The sequence below is a fragment of the Varanus komodoensis genome, unplaced genomic scaffold, assembly GCF_004798865.1.
Source record: "Varanus komodoensis strain SLA01 unplaced genomic scaffold, ASM479886v1 scaffold33, whole genome shotgun sequence".
Lineage (NCBI taxonomy): Eukaryota > Metazoa > Chordata > Lepidosauria > Squamata > Varanidae > Varanus > Varanus komodoensis.
In genome coordinates, this window is record NW_025335817.1 from 4,253,363 (window position 1) to 4,275,598 (window position 22,236).

General features: G+C 43.8%; 2 protein-coding genes, 1 long non-coding RNA gene and 2 other non-coding genes across 9 annotated transcripts; 2 read left to right on the plus strand and 3 right to left on the minus strand.

Moving 5' to 3' along the window:
- Nucleotides 1-6,083: 6,083 nt before the first annotated feature.
- LOC123027733 (zinc finger protein 501-like) lies at nt 6,084-15,552 on the plus strand. Of its 5 annotated transcripts, XM_044438904.1 has the most exons (3): nt 6,084-6,239; nt 8,663-9,031; nt 10,211-12,984. In XM_044438904.1, the coding sequence occupies exon 3, from the start codon at nt 10,228-10,230 to the stop codon at nt 11,284-11,286; it is 1,059 nt and encodes a 352-aa protein (XP_044294839.1). In that variant the 5' UTR covers nt 6,084-6,239; nt 8,663-9,031; nt 10,211-10,227; the 3' UTR covers nt 11,287-12,984. The 5 variants fall into 5 exon arrangements, 3 of the variants coding, with proteins under 3 accessions (XP_044294839.1, XP_044294840.1, XP_044294841.1); XM_044438905.1 differs by lacking the exon at nt 8,663-9,031; XM_044438906.1 differs by lacking the exons at nt 6,084-6,239; nt 8,663-9,031 and adding an exon at nt 6,874-7,724.
- RPS17 (ribosomal protein S17) lies at nt 14,777-20,446 on the minus strand. The gene is made up of 5 exons (XM_044438907.1): nt 20,371-20,446; nt 18,383-18,534; nt 17,870-17,975; nt 15,282-15,347; nt 14,777-14,903 (listed from the first exon to the last, which is right to left on the minus strand). Exons 1-5 carry the CDS (start codon nt 20,371-20,373, stop codon nt 14,823-14,825), a joined length of 408 nt encoding a protein of 135 aa, XP_044294842.1. The 5' UTR covers nt 20,374-20,446; the 3' UTR covers nt 14,777-14,822.
- On the minus strand, nt 17,006-17,136 carry LOC123027804. The gene has a single exon (XR_006415570.1). It is a non-coding gene; the product is annotated as a small nucleolar RNA SNORA71 (small nucleolar RNA).
- On the plus strand, nt 17,939-21,263 carry LOC123027735. The gene is made up of 2 exons (XR_006415562.1): nt 17,939-18,030; nt 21,093-21,263. It is a non-coding gene; the product is annotated as an uncharacterized LOC123027735 (long non-coding RNA).
- On the minus strand, nt 18,157-18,288 carry LOC123027805. Its single transcript, XR_006415571.1, has one exon. It is a non-coding gene; the product is annotated as a small nucleolar RNA SNORA71 (small nucleolar RNA).
- Nucleotides 21,264-22,236: the final 973 nt, after the last annotated feature.

The window sequence follows — 22,236 nt, forward strand, 5'->3', positions numbered from 1 at the left end:
CACGCGTATGCTGCCTATTGTGCTGCAGTACTTCTGGGCGGCTCACAATCATAGCATGAAAACCACAATAAAACTAATAACAATAATTGAAAAGATACCTTACTAATAAAATACAGATAAAGTGCAAAAACAAAGATTTGGTAGTGTCAACTATTAAAATTATTTATGTTATTTATGTTATTGCTGTCCTGAGTCACTGTAAAGGGCAGGATACAAAAATAAATAAATAAATAAATAAATAAATGTTTTTTAAAAAAAAGAAAGGTCTTTGCCTGGTGCCGAAAAGAGCATAAAGAAGGCGCTAGGCACATCTTCTTGGGGAGAGCATTCCAAAATGGGGAGCAGCTGCAGAAAAGGCCCCCCGCCAGTGGCTGTCCCTCTCACCCCCACACAGGAGGGCCCCCTGCCTAGATCTCAGAGGCCAGGTAGGCGCATATGGTTGAAGAACATAGTTCAAGGCCACATAACAAGTTGCCCAGCTCAGATCATTGTCCGTTCTATTCCAGAGAGTCTGAATAGACATTTATTTCCAGGGGCTGAATATCCCTACTTTTCAGAAACATCCATTTCCTCATTTTGTTCATCTCGGACATCAGGTGCGTTTAGCAAACAAAGAGAAAACAAGTACAGTTTTCTAGCTGTGGTTAGGATGCGTTCAACTGCTTTCAAGACCAATTGGGAGAATTTCTTCAGCCTTATGGGATATTATCGTGGTGTGTTCAGTTTTACAATACATTTTGAAACTATTTCCTTAGGACAAGGAAGCAGAAAGTAAGAATGGTTACACCCACATATTTCAAAAAATGAAAAAGTGTGTAAAGATCTACTATTTATAGTATGAACCAAAGATGCTACCTCACTCAGTTTCCATTGGTGATTTTAATCACATTTATGAAACCAAAGAATACCAAAGATGTTTCATGCACGGCCTCCATCTGAAAAGGGAACTCATTCTGCTAAACCTTCCATCTTCAGCCTTTACTCAGTATGTAACATTCTCTTCCTAACTATAAGACCGTCACTGGCTATGACCACCACTCCGACAACTACGACAATAAAGTTCTTAGCAAATACGTTGCAAACTTTATAAACTAGGATGAGTGCCTTGCTTGAACCAAAGTGTCGAACCGCTCTAGACCTCTTTATATCTCACCTTATAAATACTTTTTGAATACCTCAGCCTGATAGAAAGGCCACTATGAAAAATAAAATATTTTACACCATGGTGCTTTTTTGCCATGTTCTCATGCAATGAAACTTTCATTGATACCAAAGGGAATTGTGTGTTTAAGTTCTACTTCCTTGCTGGAAACCCAAAGGTTTTGCTTGTTTCCTCCTGCAGTAGCCTTGAGTCCTCTGTCCAGACAGGCCGTGCATTACCTGTACCAATTCCTCCAAATACCTCATAGTAATAAATCATTAAGGTTAAGTTGTATAGGAAGTATGTGCTAAGGATGAAAGTACTAATTTGCTAACGGTCATTTTTAATTTGCTAATTGTCTTATTTATTGTGAAGATTTGATTTGTCTGTATGGAGTTTTTGCACGGTTTTGCTTAAGTTGGAATTTTTATCGTCCATTTATTTGCCAGACTTGCTTAATAATCCAACAGAAACTTTCTTCTAAATAAGTTTAAAATGTTATTGAAAGACTGTTAAGAAAAAAAATATTTTTCTTGTTTAATGACTTTATTTTTTATTCATCAATGTCCTTTTTTACAGGGTTCAAACAAAATGTGTTTTGACCTGAAATAATGTAATGTTAATTTAATTATGTTTCATATGGAGCTAGTTAATCGCTGCTTTAATTATGTCAATGTTGTGGAAACTTTGTATATAATTATCAAAGGGTTCCGTTCCATTCTTTTGTGTTCCTCTGCTGATCCAAGGTCAGCTGAAGTTTTGGGCTTCTCTAGCTGCAGGGTGTATTTGTAGCATGGTCTCTTCAAACACTTTTCAGCGTGTTATGAACACTGCCAGGATTCCCTCCTTCCTTTCCTCCAATATAACTTGTACATGCCAAAATGAGTGTTTCAAGGTAGTACTTTTGCCACACAGAATGCAGAGCAGCATTCTTCCCGTGATTTTCCTTTACCTTTTTCTTTTATGGGTATGAACTGCTCATTCAAAGAATTGAGAAGTGGTTAAATGTTCAAAAGCACTGGGATTTGTAAGAGACTTCGCTGTTTTTGTTGTGCTCTTTGTCTTCTTTTGACTATTCGCAGAGATGAGGATAGTAGAGGGCAAGGAACTAATCAAAACTAACTTGAATTTGGAAATGTCCTTCAATAAACTATACAAGTAACAACAAATATCAGGCCAAGAGCTATTGATTCAAGACACAGTAGTGATAATGCATCCAAAACTTCTCTGGCTGAGGCTAGTGGGCCAAGTGCTGCTGGTTTATTTTTCAGCAATAGGATCCTGGAAAAGTATCTAAAATGTAGCTTGCTTGCTTGCTTGCCAATGATACCAGGAGGATCCTTCAGAATGGAAGAGAACTCACCTTCCATTTCAACAACTGTTTCTTCACTGGACCCTGAAGAAAGCTGGTCCAACAATACCATCCACAAACTAGCATCCAATGAAGTGCTCAAAGTTCTTCATGGCACTTGGGCTGTTACCTGTGAGCTGCCCACCTATGCAGGGGAACACAGTGATCCAGGCCAGCCCAAGCCCCGCTTGCCTGCGCCACCTGGTGAGTCCATATGTGATTAGATTTCTACTCATGCATATTCCAGACATATGATCTGCCTGCCAGAAACGGGCAAGTGGCGTACCACAGAGAATGAACCGATCTTTTCTTGGCTGAAAAACTGCAAGGATGGAGAGGTTCCAGGAAGCCTCTTCAGCCTGTTCCTGAGCTGCAGGCACTCACCTGGCAGAAACTCAACTTTCCCGGGCTTAACGAGGCTTCTTTAGCTGAGCAGGGCCTGCCCACAAAGCACTTGCAGGACGCTGTTGTGAGTGTGGCTGGTTTGGCACGGCAAAATTTCTGTGCCTGATGCAGAGGCTCTCTGGGAGAACCGTAGGACAGGCACGGTGCTGCTGACTAGCGGAAGGCTGGAGTCAAGCCATGGGAGGCTGAAAAGGCGATGCTGTGAAGCGGGAAGGAAACCACTTTCCTGTTCTTCCCTAGCCCTCTCCAAATGTTCCAAGAGTTGATATCTCCTGGGGACATCTCCTGGCTGCCAGGCCCAGCCGGAGGAGGCACTGAGGGAGGGGTAGGTGGGACTGAGGTGCTGGGCCTGGGAAACAGCACCAGATCACTCCTTTTCCTCCTCGTACGCTCTGCCCAATGAAAAGGCTCACACACATTTGAAGGCTGTGGGGAGTGGTGGGCAGGGACTAACAGCAAGGTTTCCTATTTCTTTATGTGGAGATGATAGGAGCCTTGCAGGATTACACCCACAGGCCATATGAAGAAGAGACTGAGCACTCTGCCTGTCCGTGGCATCTTCCCGGTGTGCACATTCCTTGCTGAACACTGCAAAAGTAGGACTACCTGGTACCTGTGTGCGGCGGAAAATGCACAGTGCTTTGTGTACCAAGCATAGGCAGGCATTCTGCATTAAATAAAAGGCCTCTCCAGCTTTTATGTGCTGGGATTAGAGAAAACGTTGTGCTGCAAAAGGCTGGCCTTCCCTCCTCATATTGCTTGCTGGACTGGGCCAAGCGTGTTCACTGAAGAGCCGGGCTGTCAGGTATATTCCCAATGTCCAATTATTGGCACTTCTGCAAGATTGGCTGTTCCTATGGCAATGCCTGACTAATGCACCATTTAATATTGGCCCAGAATACTCCAGAATCGCAAGCCTGGTTTGGCTGGGAAGAGGTCAGGCACAGAAGAGGGCTAGTTCAGTAACTGTTCCCTCAACAGAGGGGAAAGCTTCAGCGCTGGCTGCAGATGCAGACTTCCAAAAGAAAGGAAGCGATCACAGACATTCAGTTGCCAACGTTGTGCTGCACCTGCATTGACGGTAGAATGCAAGAGCTAAAATAAGTTGCGTTTTTAGAGTTAATCTTGAGCATGCAAAGGCCTAAAGTATCCCTGCATAAATACATGTGGCTCTCTGCCGATTGCTCACCCCTGCCACCAAGCTCGCACGGGGTCTGTAGGAACATCCTTTAAACACCTTGTAATAAAACATTGACTGCTGATCTCTTGTCACTGTTCTGCACAGAGTCAAATAAATTACAGGAACAGTCATGAAGAAAGCACCTGGGGACCCAAAGAGATGGTCTGACTGCCAGTGTGGGTGGCTGTTGTTTGACCCGCTTCGGTTGTGGAAACCTCTCTGAAGCGTGGGCCCTCAAAGAAGGCTGTCCTCCCATCCTAATGCAGCTGATTCAGAGATGGGGCTATGAGACGAGAAAAGCGTTCATGCCACCTTTTTTCCTGCAGGGAACTCGCCCAAGGCGGCTCACACGATTCCCATTCTCCCCGTTGTAGCCTCACAACAACCCTGTGAGGTAGGGGAGCTGCGAGTCCACGCCTGCCACCAAAGTCACCCACTGGGCGTCATGATGTGGGGGGGGACTAGAACCTGCATCTCCCAGTGCCTAGTCTAGTGCTGAAGCCGCTACACAGCCCTAAGCAAAGCCTGTACCCACTCAGCCGGGAAGCTCATGCAGTCACCGTGGGCCGCCGACCAGCTCAGCCTGTGCTACCTTGCAGGGTTTGTGTGAGGCTGAACTGGTGAGGAGGCAGGTATAGAAACTGCAGTTCCTCGAGGGAGGAGAAGAAGGCAGGATACACATGTAAAAGAGGAAACAGAGTGCACAACATGTGGTGCCTTCATTGTGTTGCCCCAGCAGCATTTGTCCAAGCGTAAGAGAAATATATATTTCAGTGTATGTACAGTTGCAGTGTATGGCTGTGAAAGCTGGACCAGAAGGAAGGCTGAGTGCCAAAGGATTGAGGCCTTTGAATTGTGTTGCTGGAGGAGACTCCTGCAAGTCCCTTGGACCGCAAGGCGATCAAACTGGTCAGTCCTGGAGGAGATCAACCCTGACTGCTCTTTAGAAGGGCAGATCCTGAAGATGAAGCTCAAATACTTTGGCCACGTAATGAGAAGGAACAAACTCATTGGAGAAGCCCTTGATGCTGGGAACAAAAGGAGAAGGTAACGGTAGTGGATGAGGTGGCTAGATGGGGGCAGTGGGTGTGGGCTTGGGTGGACTCCGGGGGATGGTGGAGGACAGGAGAGCCAGGAAGAACATTGTCCATGGGGTTGTGATGGGTGGCGCATGACTTTGCGATTAACAACAGAGAAATAAGGGTTAAAAGGGTGCATTAAGTTATTTGTGTTCAAATGAATGCACAAAAATAGCATGCAAGATTGTACTTCCTAAATGATATGAATAATCAGCGGCAAATTTGGAAGACGTTATAGAGACTAAAAGCGTTCAGATAGTACGACAGACGGTGCTCAATTTATAGCGCAACAGCCCCACCTCAGGCTACTGTGACTGTGTCAGCAGGGTTGGGCTTGATCAGTGGGCATGCACAGAAAAGCTTCAGTTAAATGCGCTGCAAGAAATGGTTTTGACGATGCCGTGGCTTAAAAATGTCTTTGCCATTCCTGAAGGAATTTTCCCTGTACAAAAATTGGTATCGTTTGGAATAGAGGGTTTAGTTTGGGTGAGACGTTTGTTCTTATGACGGAGCTTCTCCCGGGCAGCCGCTCTCGGTGGGGAGAGAGCCCCACCTGGCGCGTCACAGGTGGGAACACACCTCCCTCCCCGCCCGAAAAGGAGGGACTTCCTCGCCACTCTTAACATGGCTGCCCGAACACACGTTTGCCAAAAAAAGGAGCCTTGGCGGAGCACCTAAACGCATGTGAGAATCACTTCCCATGGAGAATCACTTGAAGGAGAATCACTTCCCATGTGCCGCTGGTACTGATATGGAGAGACTGGAGAATTTCATTCCGTCTTAGAACAGATGCTGAACTGCAAAAGGAGAGCGCGGCCCAAGCATCGGAAGGCGTCCCGTGAGCCGGTGCACAGGGAAGGAGCGGCAGCTCTTCCTTTTCAAACATCTATGAGCGCCTCTGTGGAAGCCAGCCACTACCAATATGGCGGAGGACTTAAACCCTCTGCAGGAAGACACGACCAACATGGCGTGTCTGTCGTCACTTTCCCCTTTCCCACCCAAAAGAGAGGGACTTCCTCGCCACTCTTAACATGGCTGCCAGAAGGGGATGCGCATTTTCTTCCCACCCTCCTTCCCTGGAAGGTAAGTCCCCTTGGCACTGCCCACACAGCCACTTGCTACACAATAAATATACAATAGCTGCTGTCTTCTGATGTCTGAACAAACTCTTCGCCTTTCTTGATGGTGAAAAATGATAAAATACCATCATTTTAAAGGCTATTAAGGCCCCAATGATTATAAAGCAGCCATTCCTTCCTCTCACTATCCTCTACTTTCAACAAAACCACTGTGGGTGCATTTGCCCACTAAATGAAATATTTCTCTTGCAGTTGTGTCACAAAACCATGGCTGAGAACTCACAAAAGCCTGTTTCTCTAATACTAGAGAGGAGTAACTGCCTATTTAGTATGTAGGGGTGATAGTTCCTGCTGTTTCTCTAGCACAGGCAAGCTCAAGCCAGTCCTTGCTCTGAAGGTAAAAGTGTGTTACCTCGAGTTCCTGTTACTTCGCCACATCCTGACTTATCAGTGAGATTTGCTTCCATTTCCTTGAGGTTGTTTCTTCTCCTCATAGGATGCATTTTAACTTATTTTTCAAGATTTATCCTTCTATTCCAAAAGAAGGAGAAGCTTTTGCAAATTAAAATTAGGGTCAATTTTTTCCACATTCCCCTGTCACCACTTCCAGTGCACTGGCAAAAGTGAAGACGGGTCAAAGGTTTCGTGGGCTTAGCCCCAGCAAATGCTGCAAACTTGGAGGCATTCCATCAACCTGCCCATTCTAGCCACTCATGGGGCCATGAGTGATGTGGTGCCGATTTTTTCCGCCATTCCCTGACACCACTTCCAGTGCACCATCGAATGCCCAATGCAGGATGGGCCTCGGGCCCTCCCCTAGCAAATGCTGCGAATTTGGAAGCATTCCACCGACCTGCCCATTTCACGGACCTGCCTGTTATGGTAACTTTCAGAGCAGTGCTCTTAACCGCAGCCCCACACTGGCTCTCACTTCTGCTGTGTTTGGTCCTCTAATAGTATCAATGAATGAGGAGGCACCCTTGCAAAGTGTAGCCTGGCCTTCTTTCACATTCTCACCAAGCATCCCTGTGAACGAGGTGGGGCCAGGGTATAAACAGTCTCATAAGGGAGAACACATTCTTTCAGAATAAGATAATTATGTCTCACTATGTCCTAGATTAAGATTTAATAAAACATTAAGTGCTTTTGTTCTCTTTCCTAAATTATACAAATATAGCTCCCTGCATTAGATAAACTTAGACATCTCTCCAGACTGGCTGCTTCTGTATGAAATCTGTTCTATTGTATCTTGTAACTGAATCTTCTTCCTTACTCCAAGAAAATCTATAATTTCTCCCTGTGTGAATTCTTTACTATCCACTGAACCATGTTTTCCAACAGAAACTCTTTCCACTCCCCAGGCCTTTGCATGGTTTTTCCCCATATGCGAATTCTTTGATGGCATATATGGACTTTGTTCTAACTGAAGTCGTTTCCACACTTCAAGCACTGATAGGATTTCTCCCCTCTGTGAACTGCTTTATGAGAAGTAAGAATTCCGATAGAAGCTCTTGCCACATTTATTTGGTATCTCTTTTGTGTGAATTCTTTGATGATACATGAGGCTCTTCCTAAGATGAAAACATCTCCCATACTCCATGTATTTATATGATTTCCCCTCATGTGAATTTTTGATGAGAAATAAAGTTCATTCTTACCCAGAAGCTCTTTCCACAGTTCAAACATTTGTAGTTTCTCCCTGTGATGTGTTCAGTTGAGTTTTGAGCTCCGACTGGAATTTTTTCCACAAGCCAAACATTTGTATGGTTTCTCCCGTGTGTGAATTCTTTGATGTCTCTTGAGTTGTGCGCTCCAGCTTAAGCACTTCCTGCACTACTCATAATTAAATGGTTGCTCCTCCGTGTGGAATTTGCCATGTAGTTTAAGTTTTGGTTTAAACTTTAATATTTTTTGGACTGTAATTTCACAGTTGTCACTACCCAAAGAAAAGGAATTATTCTGTCCCTTCCCATTTGATTCAGTTTCCTTTCTTTGCTTTTCACTCTTTACCACTGTCTCATTTTGGTGACACTGCAAGTAATTCTCCTTTATTCACCATTTCCCACTTTTCATCTTCAGCAAAGATGGGAAATTGATTTTTTTTTTTAAAGCCTGTGTTAGAAAGGAAGCTGAAATCATTCTGAAATTGGCTGTGATAAAGAACTGGGGGGAAAAACACCTGGATGGGAGGCGAATTAGAACATATTCTTCTAGTAATCATACAAGAACCTATGGGCTGATTGGAGGCCACCGGGAAAGGACTCCATGCAGTGGGTCTATTTCTATGAAACTTCCCATTTTTGGACAAGCACCAACATCGTGCTGTTTCCAAAGCCTGCTTCTGAGAAGTCTTTCTTGCTGACCCACCACAGTAGGAATGTTTTCTTAATATATTTGTAAAATCATGTCTCCATTTTACCCTTTTAGTATCCATTGCTCCATAGTCAGTCTAGATAGCAGAATACCAATACTGGAAACAAACAAGCAAATCAACAAACCATGCAAGAGAGGCTGAAGAGGCAGCTGTGCCGTGTGTTGCATTGGATGCTGTCTGGGAAGACTCAGAGCGAGGAAGGCACTTGGCTTCTTAAGGGTTAAATGAACAGAGCTTGATTCCTAGAAGGGAAAGGAATTCGGGAAGGAAGAGGAAGTGGTGTCCTCTGCAGTAAATGCATATCCCCCTCCCCACACCCATTCCCAAATCCCTCTTTTTCCAGCAGAGGAGAAAGGCTGCTGTCCCCCTTGCCTGCTGCACAGCTTCCCCTTTCTGGGATATGGCAAGTCTCTCCTATGCATGTGAGTGAAGGGGAGCCAGGTGATTGTTGGTGGGGGGGTTGTGGGAAGGTGAGGAGGGGTGGGAAGACTGCATGGGGTGCTACAGAGACTGCTACCCAAGCCGGGGAAGGAAGAAAAGGCACGATGATACTCGAGGGACCCTCTTGCCTCTCCAGAAGAGCATCAGGCCAAGGAGGAGATCAACCTGACCCAATCCATCAGTCAGAACTGGAAGCTTGCTTTGCCCCTCCGTGCCAGAAGGAGCACACCTGCCCTAGCTGCAAGCTGCCCTGGGACCAAAGGGTGGGAGGGAAGCCTGCAAGCCTTGTCCATGGGGCCCTGTGGGGTGCCGCACCCCCTGCCTTCCCAGGAAGAGCTTCGCTGTGAGGAGCACTGCAGCCTGGCCGCAGGTGTCCCTCCAACAACCTGCCAGGGTAGAACCACCGCTACACCCAGACCATTTTCATAAGCTCTGGGAGGGGGACAGGTTCTGCCACTGAACAATGTAGCCTTTGCCTTGCCCCCTAAAAACCCTATTTCTAGCCACCTGTTAGGTCAGGTGAGTTCTGCATGGCGCACATACAGTTGTTCCATTTAGCTACACAACAGCCCTTTGAGTGGGTGTTCCTGCCACCCAGTGAGGTTCAAGTCACGTCACCCACTTTATTCATTATACTTACATCCTATCATTTACCACTGAAGAACCTAAAGCAGCATCTACAATCCCCCTGCTCTTACCTGTTTTATCCTCACAACAACCCTGTGGGGCAGGTTATTCTGAGAAACACTGGTACCAAGACACCTAGTGAGCTTCTTGGCTGGACATGCACATGGTAGGCATGTCATGAGTGGAGCTGGCTGGAGCCAGGGGTCAGACTAGATGGCCCAGGAGGCCTCTTCTGACACACACAGTTTCTATTTTCTTAGGTTCCCGTCCAATGTTCTAACCACTGTCCTACTGGATTCAATGACTTTCATGAACTATATCCTGGCCTTTATGGTCCCAGTCTGATGCTCTTTATATAAGACACCAATTGTCAATCGTTACCACTCCCTTCGGGTTCTTAAAATGCATGGCAAAACCTATCTCTCCTATCAAGGGTTTCAGTACTTCCTTTGCTACGATGGTTACTTGAGGTTGTTCAGTCCATTGAATGTCCATTTCTAAAGCAGCTTAACAATTTCCTCTCTTCACTGCAGAAAGTGAAAGGTAGGAAATGGAATATAAGGAAGGACAGTCACTGAAAAGAGGCAGAAATGAGAAGAGGGAACAACAGGGGGAAATTGAATTGGATCACAAGATAAAGGATGAACCCTGTGAAATCCAAGAAAAAATAGATGAAAGGAATGAAAAGAGCAAGTTCCATTATGCCAATTCTCAACCCAACCTTTCGGCACATTGCAAAATCTCCACCGAGAAGCAACTGTTTAAATGTGAGGTGTGTGGAAGGAGTTTTGGTTCAAGTGCCCAGCTTACTGACCATCAAGGAATCCACACAGAAAAGAAGCCTTATAAATGCCTGGAGTGTGGAAAGAGCTTCCGTGTAAGCACCAGCCTTACTTCTCATCAAAGAATTCACACAGGAGAGAAACCATATAAATGCTCAGAGTGTGAAAAGAGCTTCACCACACGCACAAGCCTCACATACCATCAAAGGACTCACACGGGAGAGAAACGTTATAAATGCCTGGAGTGTGGAATCAGCTTCACTTTGAGCACCAGCCTTACTTCTCATCAAAGAATTCACACAGGGGAGAAGCCATATAAATGCCTGGAGTGTGGAAAGAGCTTCCGTGTAAGCACCAGCCTTACTTCTCATCAAAGAATTCACACGGGAGAGAAACCATACAAATGCTCAGAGTGTGGAAAAAGCTTTTGCGTGAGCACACATCTCACTTACCATAAAAAAACTCACACTGGGGAGAGACCCTATAAATGTTTGGAGTGTGGAACAAGCTTCAGTGTAAGAACAAGCCTCACTTACCATCAAAGAACGCACACAGGAGAGAGACCATATAAATGTTTGGAGTGTGGAACAAGCTTCAGTCGGAGTTCTGACCTTACTTCCCATCAAAGAATCCACACTGGAGAGAAACCATATAAATGCTTAGTTTGTGGAAAGAGTTTCCGGGTGAGCTCAAGCCTCTCTTCCCATCAAAGAACCCACACTGGAGAGAAACCCTATAAGTGCTTGGAGTGTGGAAAGTGCTTCACTAGAAGCACACACTTGATTACACATCAAAGAACACACACTGTAGCATTGTGTAAGATGTAAATATTTGGACTGTGATAAAAGCTTCTGTCAGAAGACGGACGATCTTCTGCCCATCAAAGAACTCACATGAGAGAAACAATAGAACTGCTTGGAGTACGGAATGTGTTTCAATCATAATAAAACTAAGTGGAAAAGCCACTTAGGAAATGTTCTGTATAAATGAATGCCACAAAAGAATCCATATTTATATACTGTAACAAAGATACATGATTTTTTGGACATAACATTGGTGTCTAATAAGAATTACCCACAGATTACAGCTGTTCCCAGACTGTGAAAAGAATCATAACAATCTTGTCCTTTCCCCATTTTATCCAATAGGTTTTAATTTTCTATAGTTTGCATTTCAGTCTTAGCAAAATTTTACTTTATAATTTATACCATGGTACATTAATAATCAGCTTCTTTAAACCACTTCTGAATTTCAACATTTTTCATTTTGCCAAAAATTCCAAAAAGCGTTCTCTTTTAACCTGTACCAGCATATCAAATTTGCCCCTATGATTTTTATAAAGGTTGATTTTTGCCTGCACAGATTTTGGTAGACAAGGTACAGCATCATTCTTTTTGCTCACAACTTCTGACATAGGAGTTATTCATTACTCTTTTAGGTGATGCAAGCAGTCTTACAGAGTTCTGTTTCTGTGTGGAGTTTTACTCATTTAAATTATTACTATAATAACAGGTTTTCCAAAATGCCATGATAGCATAGACATGGCAAAGAGTAGGATTTTAATAGCAAAAATAATAGTATGTTACCATCAGGAGATGTGATGAACTGTCTGGCATAAATAAACTGGATTTTCTGTTCAGAGAGAAATCCTAGGATCCCTTGATGGGTGATCCGGAGACTCTAGGATGGCTCAGAGCACCTCTTCCAAGGAGAGAGACAGTGTTCCAAGTGTCAGTGGGAAGGGCTGAACATCCAACCTCTCTCAGGAGGCATTCAGAGGACATTCTGATTGCCTCTCCAAGGTGAGAAAATTGATCTCAGAGGGGGGGAAGGGGGTATCCTGGTGTAGGATAGCAAAAGCCTCAAAGATCAGAGGGCAGGGAGGCCAAGATTGGTTCCACCACTCCTCCTATCCTGCCAGCTTCAGCCAGGCAGGACACATGAATCCCAGAAGTCCAGTGGTTTCCAAGCAGCTAATCTGCAAATTTCTAACATATATTTTATTTACTTCTGGAAGAGAAGTGAGAGACAGGAATATGTTAAGAGAACATCGTTACCTGCCCCAGCTGACTGCCTCCAGTTCCTGTAGATGGGAGACCAAAAGGACTATTCCACCAGCCCTGCTAAAAATCTACTTCTTTTCTCTCTCCAACCCAGTTTCCTTGTGTATCACGTTGTTTATGTTGTTTTAGATTAGCAGCCTATAGGCAGGGCTGTCTTGTTTTACTGATAGAAAGCTACTCTGCATCTGAAGAGGATATGCTTTAAATTAAGAATTCAGTAGGGAAAAACCACTCGCGTATAAAAATATATTGCAGTACTGAATATATATGCATGATTAGGTAAGATTCATGTGCACAATCCTTGTAGAACCTGTATCTTTCTTACCATAAGTAATGCTTATTTTATTGGGATTTTCTTCATGCCCTCTTTCTCCTACCTTATTTCCCTGAAAGCACGTTTCCGGCTTGCGTTCTTTTGTCTATTTTAACCACCTATTTTTCAATAAATGCTTTGAAAGAGTTTTCTAAGATTAACTTGATCTAGCCATGAGGGCCCTAAAAGTAGCACACATGCCCAAGAATTTGCCATAGCAAAACAAAATTCTGCACCAAAAGAGCTGTTTCATCACATGGAGATTTTGTATACTTATGTTTTTAGTCATGTCAGGGGAAGGTACAGGCATCCCTGAATTCCTGTTTCTGTTAGAAGTGAATCTCTCTGGCCTGGCTGCTGAGATTTCAGCAGGCTTGCTTCCCACTCTGCTTTTCGTACTGACAGTTGATAGGTTTCTTCCTGCTCCCATCCCTCTTCTCCCTCAAAGGTTCAACCCAGTCCCCACCTTTTGCACATTAAATTATTGCTTGCTGAAGCTCTTCCAGCACACCGTTGTAGCTGAACAGCAGTAATATCCTGTTTCAAAAAAGAACCAAATGTACACTCCTCCTGGACAGAAATGTAGCTGTCATTTTTAGATACTGGAGCATATGGTGCTGCACATACATGCCAATTAGGCACAGCATAGCGCAGTGAGTCACGCTCTTTTTAGAATAAAAGCACAGAATTTAAACCACTTGGGAATTAATGCCTAGAAAGTATTTTTCAGCTATACCATTAGCTATGTCAACACACTGGCCAATCCCCCCCCCCCCACACACACACACAGTTATACGGGTGCAGCAATTGATTATGGGCAAACTTTGGTCAGGTTGAGTTTATCTTATCCCTTCTGCATTGGGGTGGGGACACATATGGGTAAATCATACAGAATAGTGTGCTCCCACACAGCGGTAGATTAAAGAAGGGGGTGCACACCTTTGCACAAACACACCTGCACAGAACGACAAAAGTTAGTTGTATCTTGCCCTAATTTTGCCATCTTCTTTAGGACAAGCACATTTTTAGAGTGCAATATTCAGGGAAGGTCCTGTGCTCTGACCCAGATTTATTTTTGGTGACAACAGAGCAGTCTTCTCTGCAAGGATACCCAAACCTACAAAATAAATCTCCCATTAAATACATCAGGCCCAATCCTGAACGCTTTAGGTGTTTTATTAAAAATGTATCTGCTTTGGTTTTCCTCCAGGCCATTCTGACAATAATATTTGTGTTTATGTGGCCTAGTTTGTTGTTCATTTGTACACCATTTCATGGTTTTTCAAATCAGAAGCAGTATCTACATATTGTTAATAAACAGACTATTAAGATGGGGCTGCATTATATAGTATCAGATCATTAGCCCGATCTAGGGCAAGAGAAATGGTTCTCTCAGTTTTCAGAAGTCTTTCCAACTCTACCTGGTAATGCCAGACTGAATTTGGAATCTTCCAAAAATCTTGTGCTCTGCCAGAGCTGCATCTGGTGACCAGAGGGAAAGAACTGAGCTAACTATGCTGAGTGCCGATCTCTTCCCCAGCACTCCCCCCTCAAAAACACAAGAAAAACAACTCTGAAGCAGTTGGGAGTGCAGTGCAGTAATTGCTACCATTTTATCTCATACGCACTGATCTTCCACCTAGGTTTAAGAGGAAAAGCCGTCTGTAAGAGTGACAGCACCTCTTACTGCTTGGCTTCTTTTGCAAAAACTTGCTAGCATCCCTTGAAAACTACATCCCTTGAAAACTATTCCTACTGAATCCAGCAAGGTACATGCTTATTCTTTGTGTAGGCTACGGATAGCACACCCAATTCACTGACTTCCCAAACACGGATCACAGCTTGGGACTCGTAATGATCATGGCAACATCTTTCCATACAACACTAGCCCCCGGACCTAAGCAACAAATATTTAAAATATAAAGACAAGGAAGTCATGGATTAGTTTCTATAGATTTATTGTAAAAGCAAGAGTACAGAAATGGCTTCAGATGGCACCTCTTGGGGTTTTGAAGTTCATCCCTACAGTGGGTTGTGTGACCTGCAGGTTGGACAGGCTGCCAAAGTCCTGGAGCAAACACAGACACGAAAACACTTAGCCACAACACAGCAAACAGACCCAAGTGCAATAGTTAAAGTTATTCGCCCACCCAAAACAATCAATCTGCATTAAACCACCCTTTGAAATTCCATAAGTATACTACATAAGTATGCAAAGATCAGCTGGATCAATCAGTGATCGCTATTTGCATTTGAGGAGCAGTCAGTCTTCCAAGAAGCTGGCTTAGCTAAGAAAATTCAGTGGCCCGCCAGGCCTCCAAGACTACTTTCAACACTGCTGCTGCGCTACTGTTACAAATAAAAGCAGCAGAATACAAGTCAGAGACATTCTCAAGAAACATCTAGCTGGATGTAGAATCGCAGCCATATTCGTTTCTTCACTCACCAGCAGCTTCAACATTTCCTTGGTATCGGGGTCCACTTCAATGATCTCCTGATCCAGGGCAGAGACCTGATGGAGAAAGAGGCGGGTATTGATTTGGCTGAAATGATGTTCCACAGATAAGGAATGCAGTGTATGTCTGGATACAGATCAGTACAGCACTTGTGTGATGCATACACTATGCCAGGCATGGCCAACACAGTTTGTGCTACGTTTTCCAGGCTGCACTAAGGCGTCTCAGCTGCAGTCAGTGACAGAAGCAGCTACTTGTATTTAGAAAGAAGGAAAACACGCAGAAGGAACAGAATAGCCTGCCTTCCTCAGAAAAAAACTACCGCCAGGTACAGTTTTAGGGGCTAGAAAAATTGGATGTGTCCAATTTTTATATTTTGTATTGTTATTTATTTGCTGGAAGCCGCCCCAAGGCTTATGTGAATGGGGCGGCATACAAGTTTCCCAAATAAACAAACAAGCAAAAGCATAGTGTGGCACAGAGATCAGAGCATTTGGTTTTCACACATGAACAAGCCTCTGTAAAAGAGGTAGGAAAGTATTCTTCACTCAAGTTGAATTGAAAGGCTACTAAAAACAAACAGTATCTGCATTCAGCAAGCCCAAACAGCTTTTGACATTGGGGACCAGGCCTCACTGGGGCCTGGCCTCTAAGTTCACTGGGGACCAGGCCTCTAATATTCCATTAAATAACCAGACTCTGGGTCTTTGGAACACAAACGATGCATCTTCCACAGAGACTACTCAAGGTATAACAGTGTAAATTCATTTGTACCAAATGTTATTTGCAATCAGAAACGTTTGGAAAAGCGTGTGCATATGCTACGGTTATATTTCATCACTGTAGCCAGCTTGTGTCACATTATTTATGCAAAAATAGTAGCCCTCAGGACACAGAAGCAAACAACTGAAGGAAACCTGTATCAGAGTCCTCTCAAACGTTTTCTCCCCAGTATGCCCTGAAAAGCAAACTAGTAGTGTGTAGTCTCTCGATTAGGTGAACAATCCAGCAGAAGCAAAATTCCAAGCCCACAGTAAGTGCTTTACATCTGGATTCATTCTGAAACTATGAAAGGGCTACCTATTACAATTTTTTGGCTCCTGTCAATCTAACCAGAATTAAACCACATCTCATTAACCTTCATTCTGCTACATTTTTAACGACTGGGGCAACCAAAGCACTTGTGATCGCTATTCTCAATACGACCAATGAACTGTCCCATTTTAAAGTAATGAGGACAAATTGCTGAGGAACAGACGGCCCTTACATCTTGTTTCTACAAGTGTTAAAACCGGAATAGAGACAGTAGCCCTGTTCTCCGTTGCAGCTTAAGCTGGCTGACACATCAAGCTGCAGTCACATCGCTAGTGCCCAAGCAAAAGTGAAATGGCAGCCTCCCTGTTTTAGAGTTTAACAACAGGTGGTCAAAGACACTTGTCTAAATAGCCTCAATCAGAAGTAAAAATAATCAGAAAGGGGGTGATGTGTTTTGCAGAGAGGCTGTGCAAAACAGGCACGTGCTGATTTGACAAATGACATCTGGCACAAGGCAGGTGCCCACAGCTTCTCCATTTCTGGCATGCTTTTTGAACGTAAGGATGAAGAACAGCACGATGCCCCTTCTATTAAAGGGGGAAAGTATTTCTTAAATGTTACCAGTGCTGACTATAGTTTCAAACACAAAATACCATGCTATCATGCCAATTCTCAGGAATGTCTGAAAAGCTCAGGGTTTGGAAAGGATAACAGGCCTCCCAAACACGGGAAATGCTTTCAGGAATCCTCTACCTGCACTATCAATGACCAGGCCACAGGGAACGGCCACAATCACTTTCGAATGCAGGTTCCTTCATACCTACAGCAGCATCCCCCTAACCAGTGTCACCCAGTTGTGCTGGACTACAACTCCCATTATTCCCAGCCATCACAGACATTGACTGGGAATAATAGTCTAATGCATCAGGAGGACATGAGGTTAGGGAAGGTTGTGACAAGAGTGAACCTGTACAGCATCCTTTGCCACTGGAAAACGTTTCTGAGCACCACAACAGAACCATCTCTACTACTACAGGCAGCCTTCCCCAGTTGCATACAGTTCTCAAGGATCAGCCTAAATAAGACTTTTCCACCCAACCAGGCTGGAGTTTTCCCTGCTAATTTCTTACTGAATTTCAAGTACCTCAGTCATGTTTTAGCTTTATGCTCAGAAGAGACAGTGTAATATAGATTGTGTGAACTAATTTGTCTCATTCATTTACAGAAACACTCCTCGAATAGGTAAATGTGGCTAAACAACTAGCAAATAGTGGATGAGCACCTAACCTGCCCATGTCCAAGTTTAGCCCAACATTCTCAAGGCCACAGTGAAATTAGTTAATTCACAGGAATGGTTTAGGAATCAGTTTGCTGGGCAGAAAAGCTTTAACTGCTCCAGAAGAGTTGGCAGTCGGGCTAGTTTACACTGCCCTCTTGCGCTAAAATGGCTGCACTTCTTAGAGAGGATACTTTGCGTGCAACAAAGGACATTTTGATCAGAGTGGAGAATCTGCAATAAAGTTAACTTAGGTTGCAAATTTACCTCAGGGACATAGTTATCCCTTCTTTCTCTTTCCTCTTCCTGCAGTTTGATGGAGATGCCTCTGACTGGCCCTCTTTGAATGCGTTTCATCAGATGGGTAACATACCTGCAAAGAAATAATGCCCGAGTACGTGATTGCAATATGCTCTAGTTCCATTAAGGTAACTTAAAGACACACAAGGAAAAGGCTTTCATACTTTACAAGTTGAGAAAAGTGTCAAAATGGGCAGCCAGGCACTGACAGCTGAAGTGTTGCAACCTCTGTTCTAATTATCCACTTGTAGGCATGTCTGAAAAGCTCAGGGTCTGGTAGGGACTTAAACTGATCCTCCAAACACGGGAAATGCTGTCAAGAATTATCTTCCTGCGCTATCAATGACCAGGCCACAAACAAGACCAAAATCACTTTCGACGCAGGTTCTGAAGGAAGGGAAGATCATGGCTCAGCTGGAAACACATTAGTATAACTGGACATGCTAAAACATATTACGAAGTCAGGACTAAACAACCTACCCAGCAATTTTGTTGCGCAACTTCTTGCTAGGGATGATGGCAATCTCCTCACATACTCGCTTATTTGTGTGGAAGTCATTCCCAAGGCGAGTATAATATTTTTCAATTATGACCCGGGCGGCCTTTTTCACCGTCTTTGTGCGCACACGTCCCTAGAAAATTCAAAGGGCAAAAAGCAGTTCAGTGACACGCAACTGAATTACCTAAGCACTTTAATCTCACAACTGATTTAGAATATGAAACCTGCTATTTCCTGGGAACAGAGTAAAAAAACACTTAGCCAGATTCCCTCATAACTGCCTTGTTATAATCATGAAGCACAGCCTTAGGAGTCCAAAAGCTGATATACTGGATGTATGCAGGAGTAGAAATAAGTTGGCAAGTATATGTGGCTCAGTTTTAAGAAACTTCAGCAAAGCTGGAAATTCCCTGCACAATCCCTTTAAAGACATCATATTCACAACGTTTAATGTTAATCCTGTTGATTGACAGGAGTTTGTATAACAACACATAGTACTAGTTACTGACTACTTGTATAAAGAAAAGTGTTTCCGTGACACAGGCTGCACACACAACATACAAACATTGTTTATTCCTGTAAGGATGACAGTCCACAGGATTCACCTCTAGTTATCTTGTTACTCTGGGTCAGATGAATTTATGCAACTAATAGTAGAAACATCACTATTTGTCTTATACACTGTCATCTCTGGATTCAGCATGTAGGGAATTGAATATTATTAACTTCATTAAAACACACAAGGCAAAAGAACACAGTGTTTGGAGTCAGGAAGGAGTGCCTGAACTGCTCACAAAAGTGAGAAAGAGTACCTAAACAAGAGGTTAAGAACCTGTGGCCCTCCAGATGCTGTTGGATTCCAACTCCAGCCACAGCCAACATGGCCACAAGTCAGGGACAATGGGAATTGTAGTCCTGCATCATCTGAAGGGCATCTGTTCTTTACCTCTGCTCTAAACATAGGGAAGAATTTCAGGTACTCTCACTCTATTCTATCCAAGACAAGGCCACTAAAATATATCCATCATATTTCCAGGAATAGATTCTACAGCAAAGGCATATTAACATAAATGCAGGAAAGTCCCTGCCAATGTAAAATCCTAGTAGGTTGCATACATATGAAATGGTGAGCCCACCCTGGGGCACAGAAAATAGCCAAATTACTTCTCTGCATCTTTAAAAAAGGGGCTACCTTTCTTTCACCTAGTTAAGGTACACAATACGTATTAACAATTACAGATGTCACTTCTTGTCCTATGCCTTCAATACCTGAATCATAAACAAAAGGAGTAAGGGGCTGCCACCCACCCAAGCAACCCCCAAGTTTCTTAATCATTGCCAACGTTGTCTGTCTCTGGCTTATGGGAGCTGCAGTTCAAAACATCGGAAGGACACCAAGTTGCCTATCCCAGCTGAAGCTCCCTTGGTTAGGCATACAGTGTTTCACTCCTGTCCTTCACCACACCTTTTCTCCAGGAGTAGTGAAAGCTTCACCTATTGGATTTCTCCCTGTCCTGTTGCTGCTTAAGGAACGGAACAAGAAAGACGGTGGCAGGCTTCATGCTTCCTCCTTTCCAGCATTTTCTGCTCCCTTCTGTCCTAGCACGAGCAGGAAGGTATACTAACTGAAGTCGGAAATAGCCTTCACAACCACAACCTCTCCCACTGGGATGTCCCCGATCCCACAGCTCAGCCACAAACACATGTACATCCTATGGGGCCTAGTCAGCCTGCCCCCGGCGCCCTGGCTTCACGCAACCATCTCTACACGGGAAGAAATAGGACAGTGACACCCCCACCCCCCGCGCGTAGGGTTCAGGCTGTAGAAGCAAGGGACGGGGAAATGGCCTCCATACTACCGACGGGCCTAGCGACAGCACCCCTCGCTGATGCCAACACGACCCCCCATTCCCCCCCCAGTGCCCGCTGGGCTCCGGATGACGCCGGATTCTATCGCTCTCGCACTCACCATGTCGGCGTCGGCCGGTCGAAGAGAGAGTAGAGGATGCCGGGAAGGAAACTATTGAGCGAACCACGCTAGAGCGGCAGGCCCGCGAAATGACGTCGGCTCTTTCGCAGCGCCCCCTAGCGCGCGGAGGAGGAACGTGCAGGAAGAGCGGTTGTGCTTGCAGGGGCGAGAGGGAATGCGCAAGCAGCGCCGCGGGAGAGCTGGGAGGAGGAGCAACCAGGAGTGCGAGCCGTATGGAGCGCGTTTGTTTTTCACTCTTCCCTTTGTTGCCCACAAAGAGATACGTGAAAAGCAAACGCATTCCATGCAATCCACACTTCTGGGTGCTTTTCTGAATTCTCCACATGCGGGGCAAGGGTGGCAGAAATCGTAGGACTTCGAATTGAATCAGTTAAAGTGCCTGAAATTGCTCACTACTTCCCTCCCCCAGTGTTATTTCTCACTGAATTTTTTTGTATTATTTATAATAAATATTTCTGTATTTCCTAAAAAAAAAAGCCATTAAGGCTGCAAGCAACCATTTAAAACAAATAACCCTTAACACAATAGCAAGAACATTAAATACCATAAAGCATTAACTTGAATTTAAAAAGCTAAATGAAGATGTATGCTAAAAGTTCATCAATCTTAGTTCTTGCAGGAACACATTTGGGGCTTATTCTGAGAAATGTGGGTATAGGACTGAAGCCTAATGCCTCCACTGTTTTACAATTTGATTGTAGGACATGTGTTAAGAAGGATTCTGGTGTGCTTTGAGCGATCTGGATTGTGTGTATCTTCATAAAAGGCAGATAATTCTTTCAAGCACGATTGAATTCAGTGGGATGTGATGCCTGTAAACAGGTAATGGAATGATCTGTGAATTAAAATGCCTCAAGTATTCAAATAGTAAATGGAAGCTATTACATATTTTATTGATTAATTTATTTGTTCAGTTATCTATATCGCTGCATTTACAAATAAAATTCTTCCACGATAGCTGACAACAACAACAAATTACTCCCCACCAGAAAATCACAAATCACTAGGAGTAAGAGTATATGCAGCAGTATAATGTAAAGTCCAACAGAACAGTAATTTTAAAAGTCTGTACTCTACAACTAAAGACTGCAAAAGAGGAGGCTTAACTGAGCTCCTTGAGAAAGGCTCTCTCCTGGCTTGGGAGCCACTACCAAGAAGACCTTGATTCTCCTGCTAGCTGACTCAAATTACATTAGTGACAAGCCAAAGAGCAGCACCCCAGGAGGTTCATATAGTCTTAGGCTGTTCAACATACCATTTCTTAGACTGTTGAAAATAGTGACACAAGCACTTTAAGCTGAGTCCAGAAAGTTGGTAGCCAGGGAAACTTCTGTAGCATTGAATCCCTCCTTGCATCCTGATGACCACATTTTGAACTGACTAAAGCTTCTGTCACTGAAAGCAGGGCAACATGTGGTACCTTGTAATAGCCTGTTCCTGGCTGTAATGAAGCAGCACACACGTAAGTTTGGTTCTACCTTCTCCAGATAGTGTGGCAATTTTTAAAAAACAGCCAAAATTCATTCATTTGTTCTTACATTTCTGCTCTACTCATTACCTAAGGCCTCCGATTGATTCACCAAACTATACAATAAAAGGTAAAACTATACAATACATCATAGTAAAACAAAATAAGTTTGAAACAGAATAAAGCCACCTTCCTCTGACACAATAAAAGCTAAACATTATACAAAACAAAAGGGTGTTAATTGCAAGGTGATTAGGGCACTGAAAATTAAAAACCCAGATAAAACATATGAAAGCAATCAAAAGACAGTTGAAGGGCAGATTTGAGTATTATTCAGAGAGATTAATGGTGCAATCCTATGCATGTTTAGACATAAA

Coding starts and splice junctions, on each gene's coding strand:
- RPS17 (XM_044438907.1), bottom strand. Junction 17,976..18,382: donor TTGCGCAACAAAATTGCTGG/GTAGGTTGTTTA, acceptor ATTTCTTTGCAG/GTATGTTACCCATCTGATGA. Junction 14,904..15,281: donor AGGAAATGTTGAAGCTGCTG/GTGAGTGAAGAA, acceptor TGTTTGCTCCAG/GACTTTGGCAGCCTGTCCAA.
- LOC123027733 (XM_044438904.1), top strand. CDS start 10,228: ATGGAATATAAGGAAGGACAGTCACTGAAAAGAGGCAGAAATGAGAAG.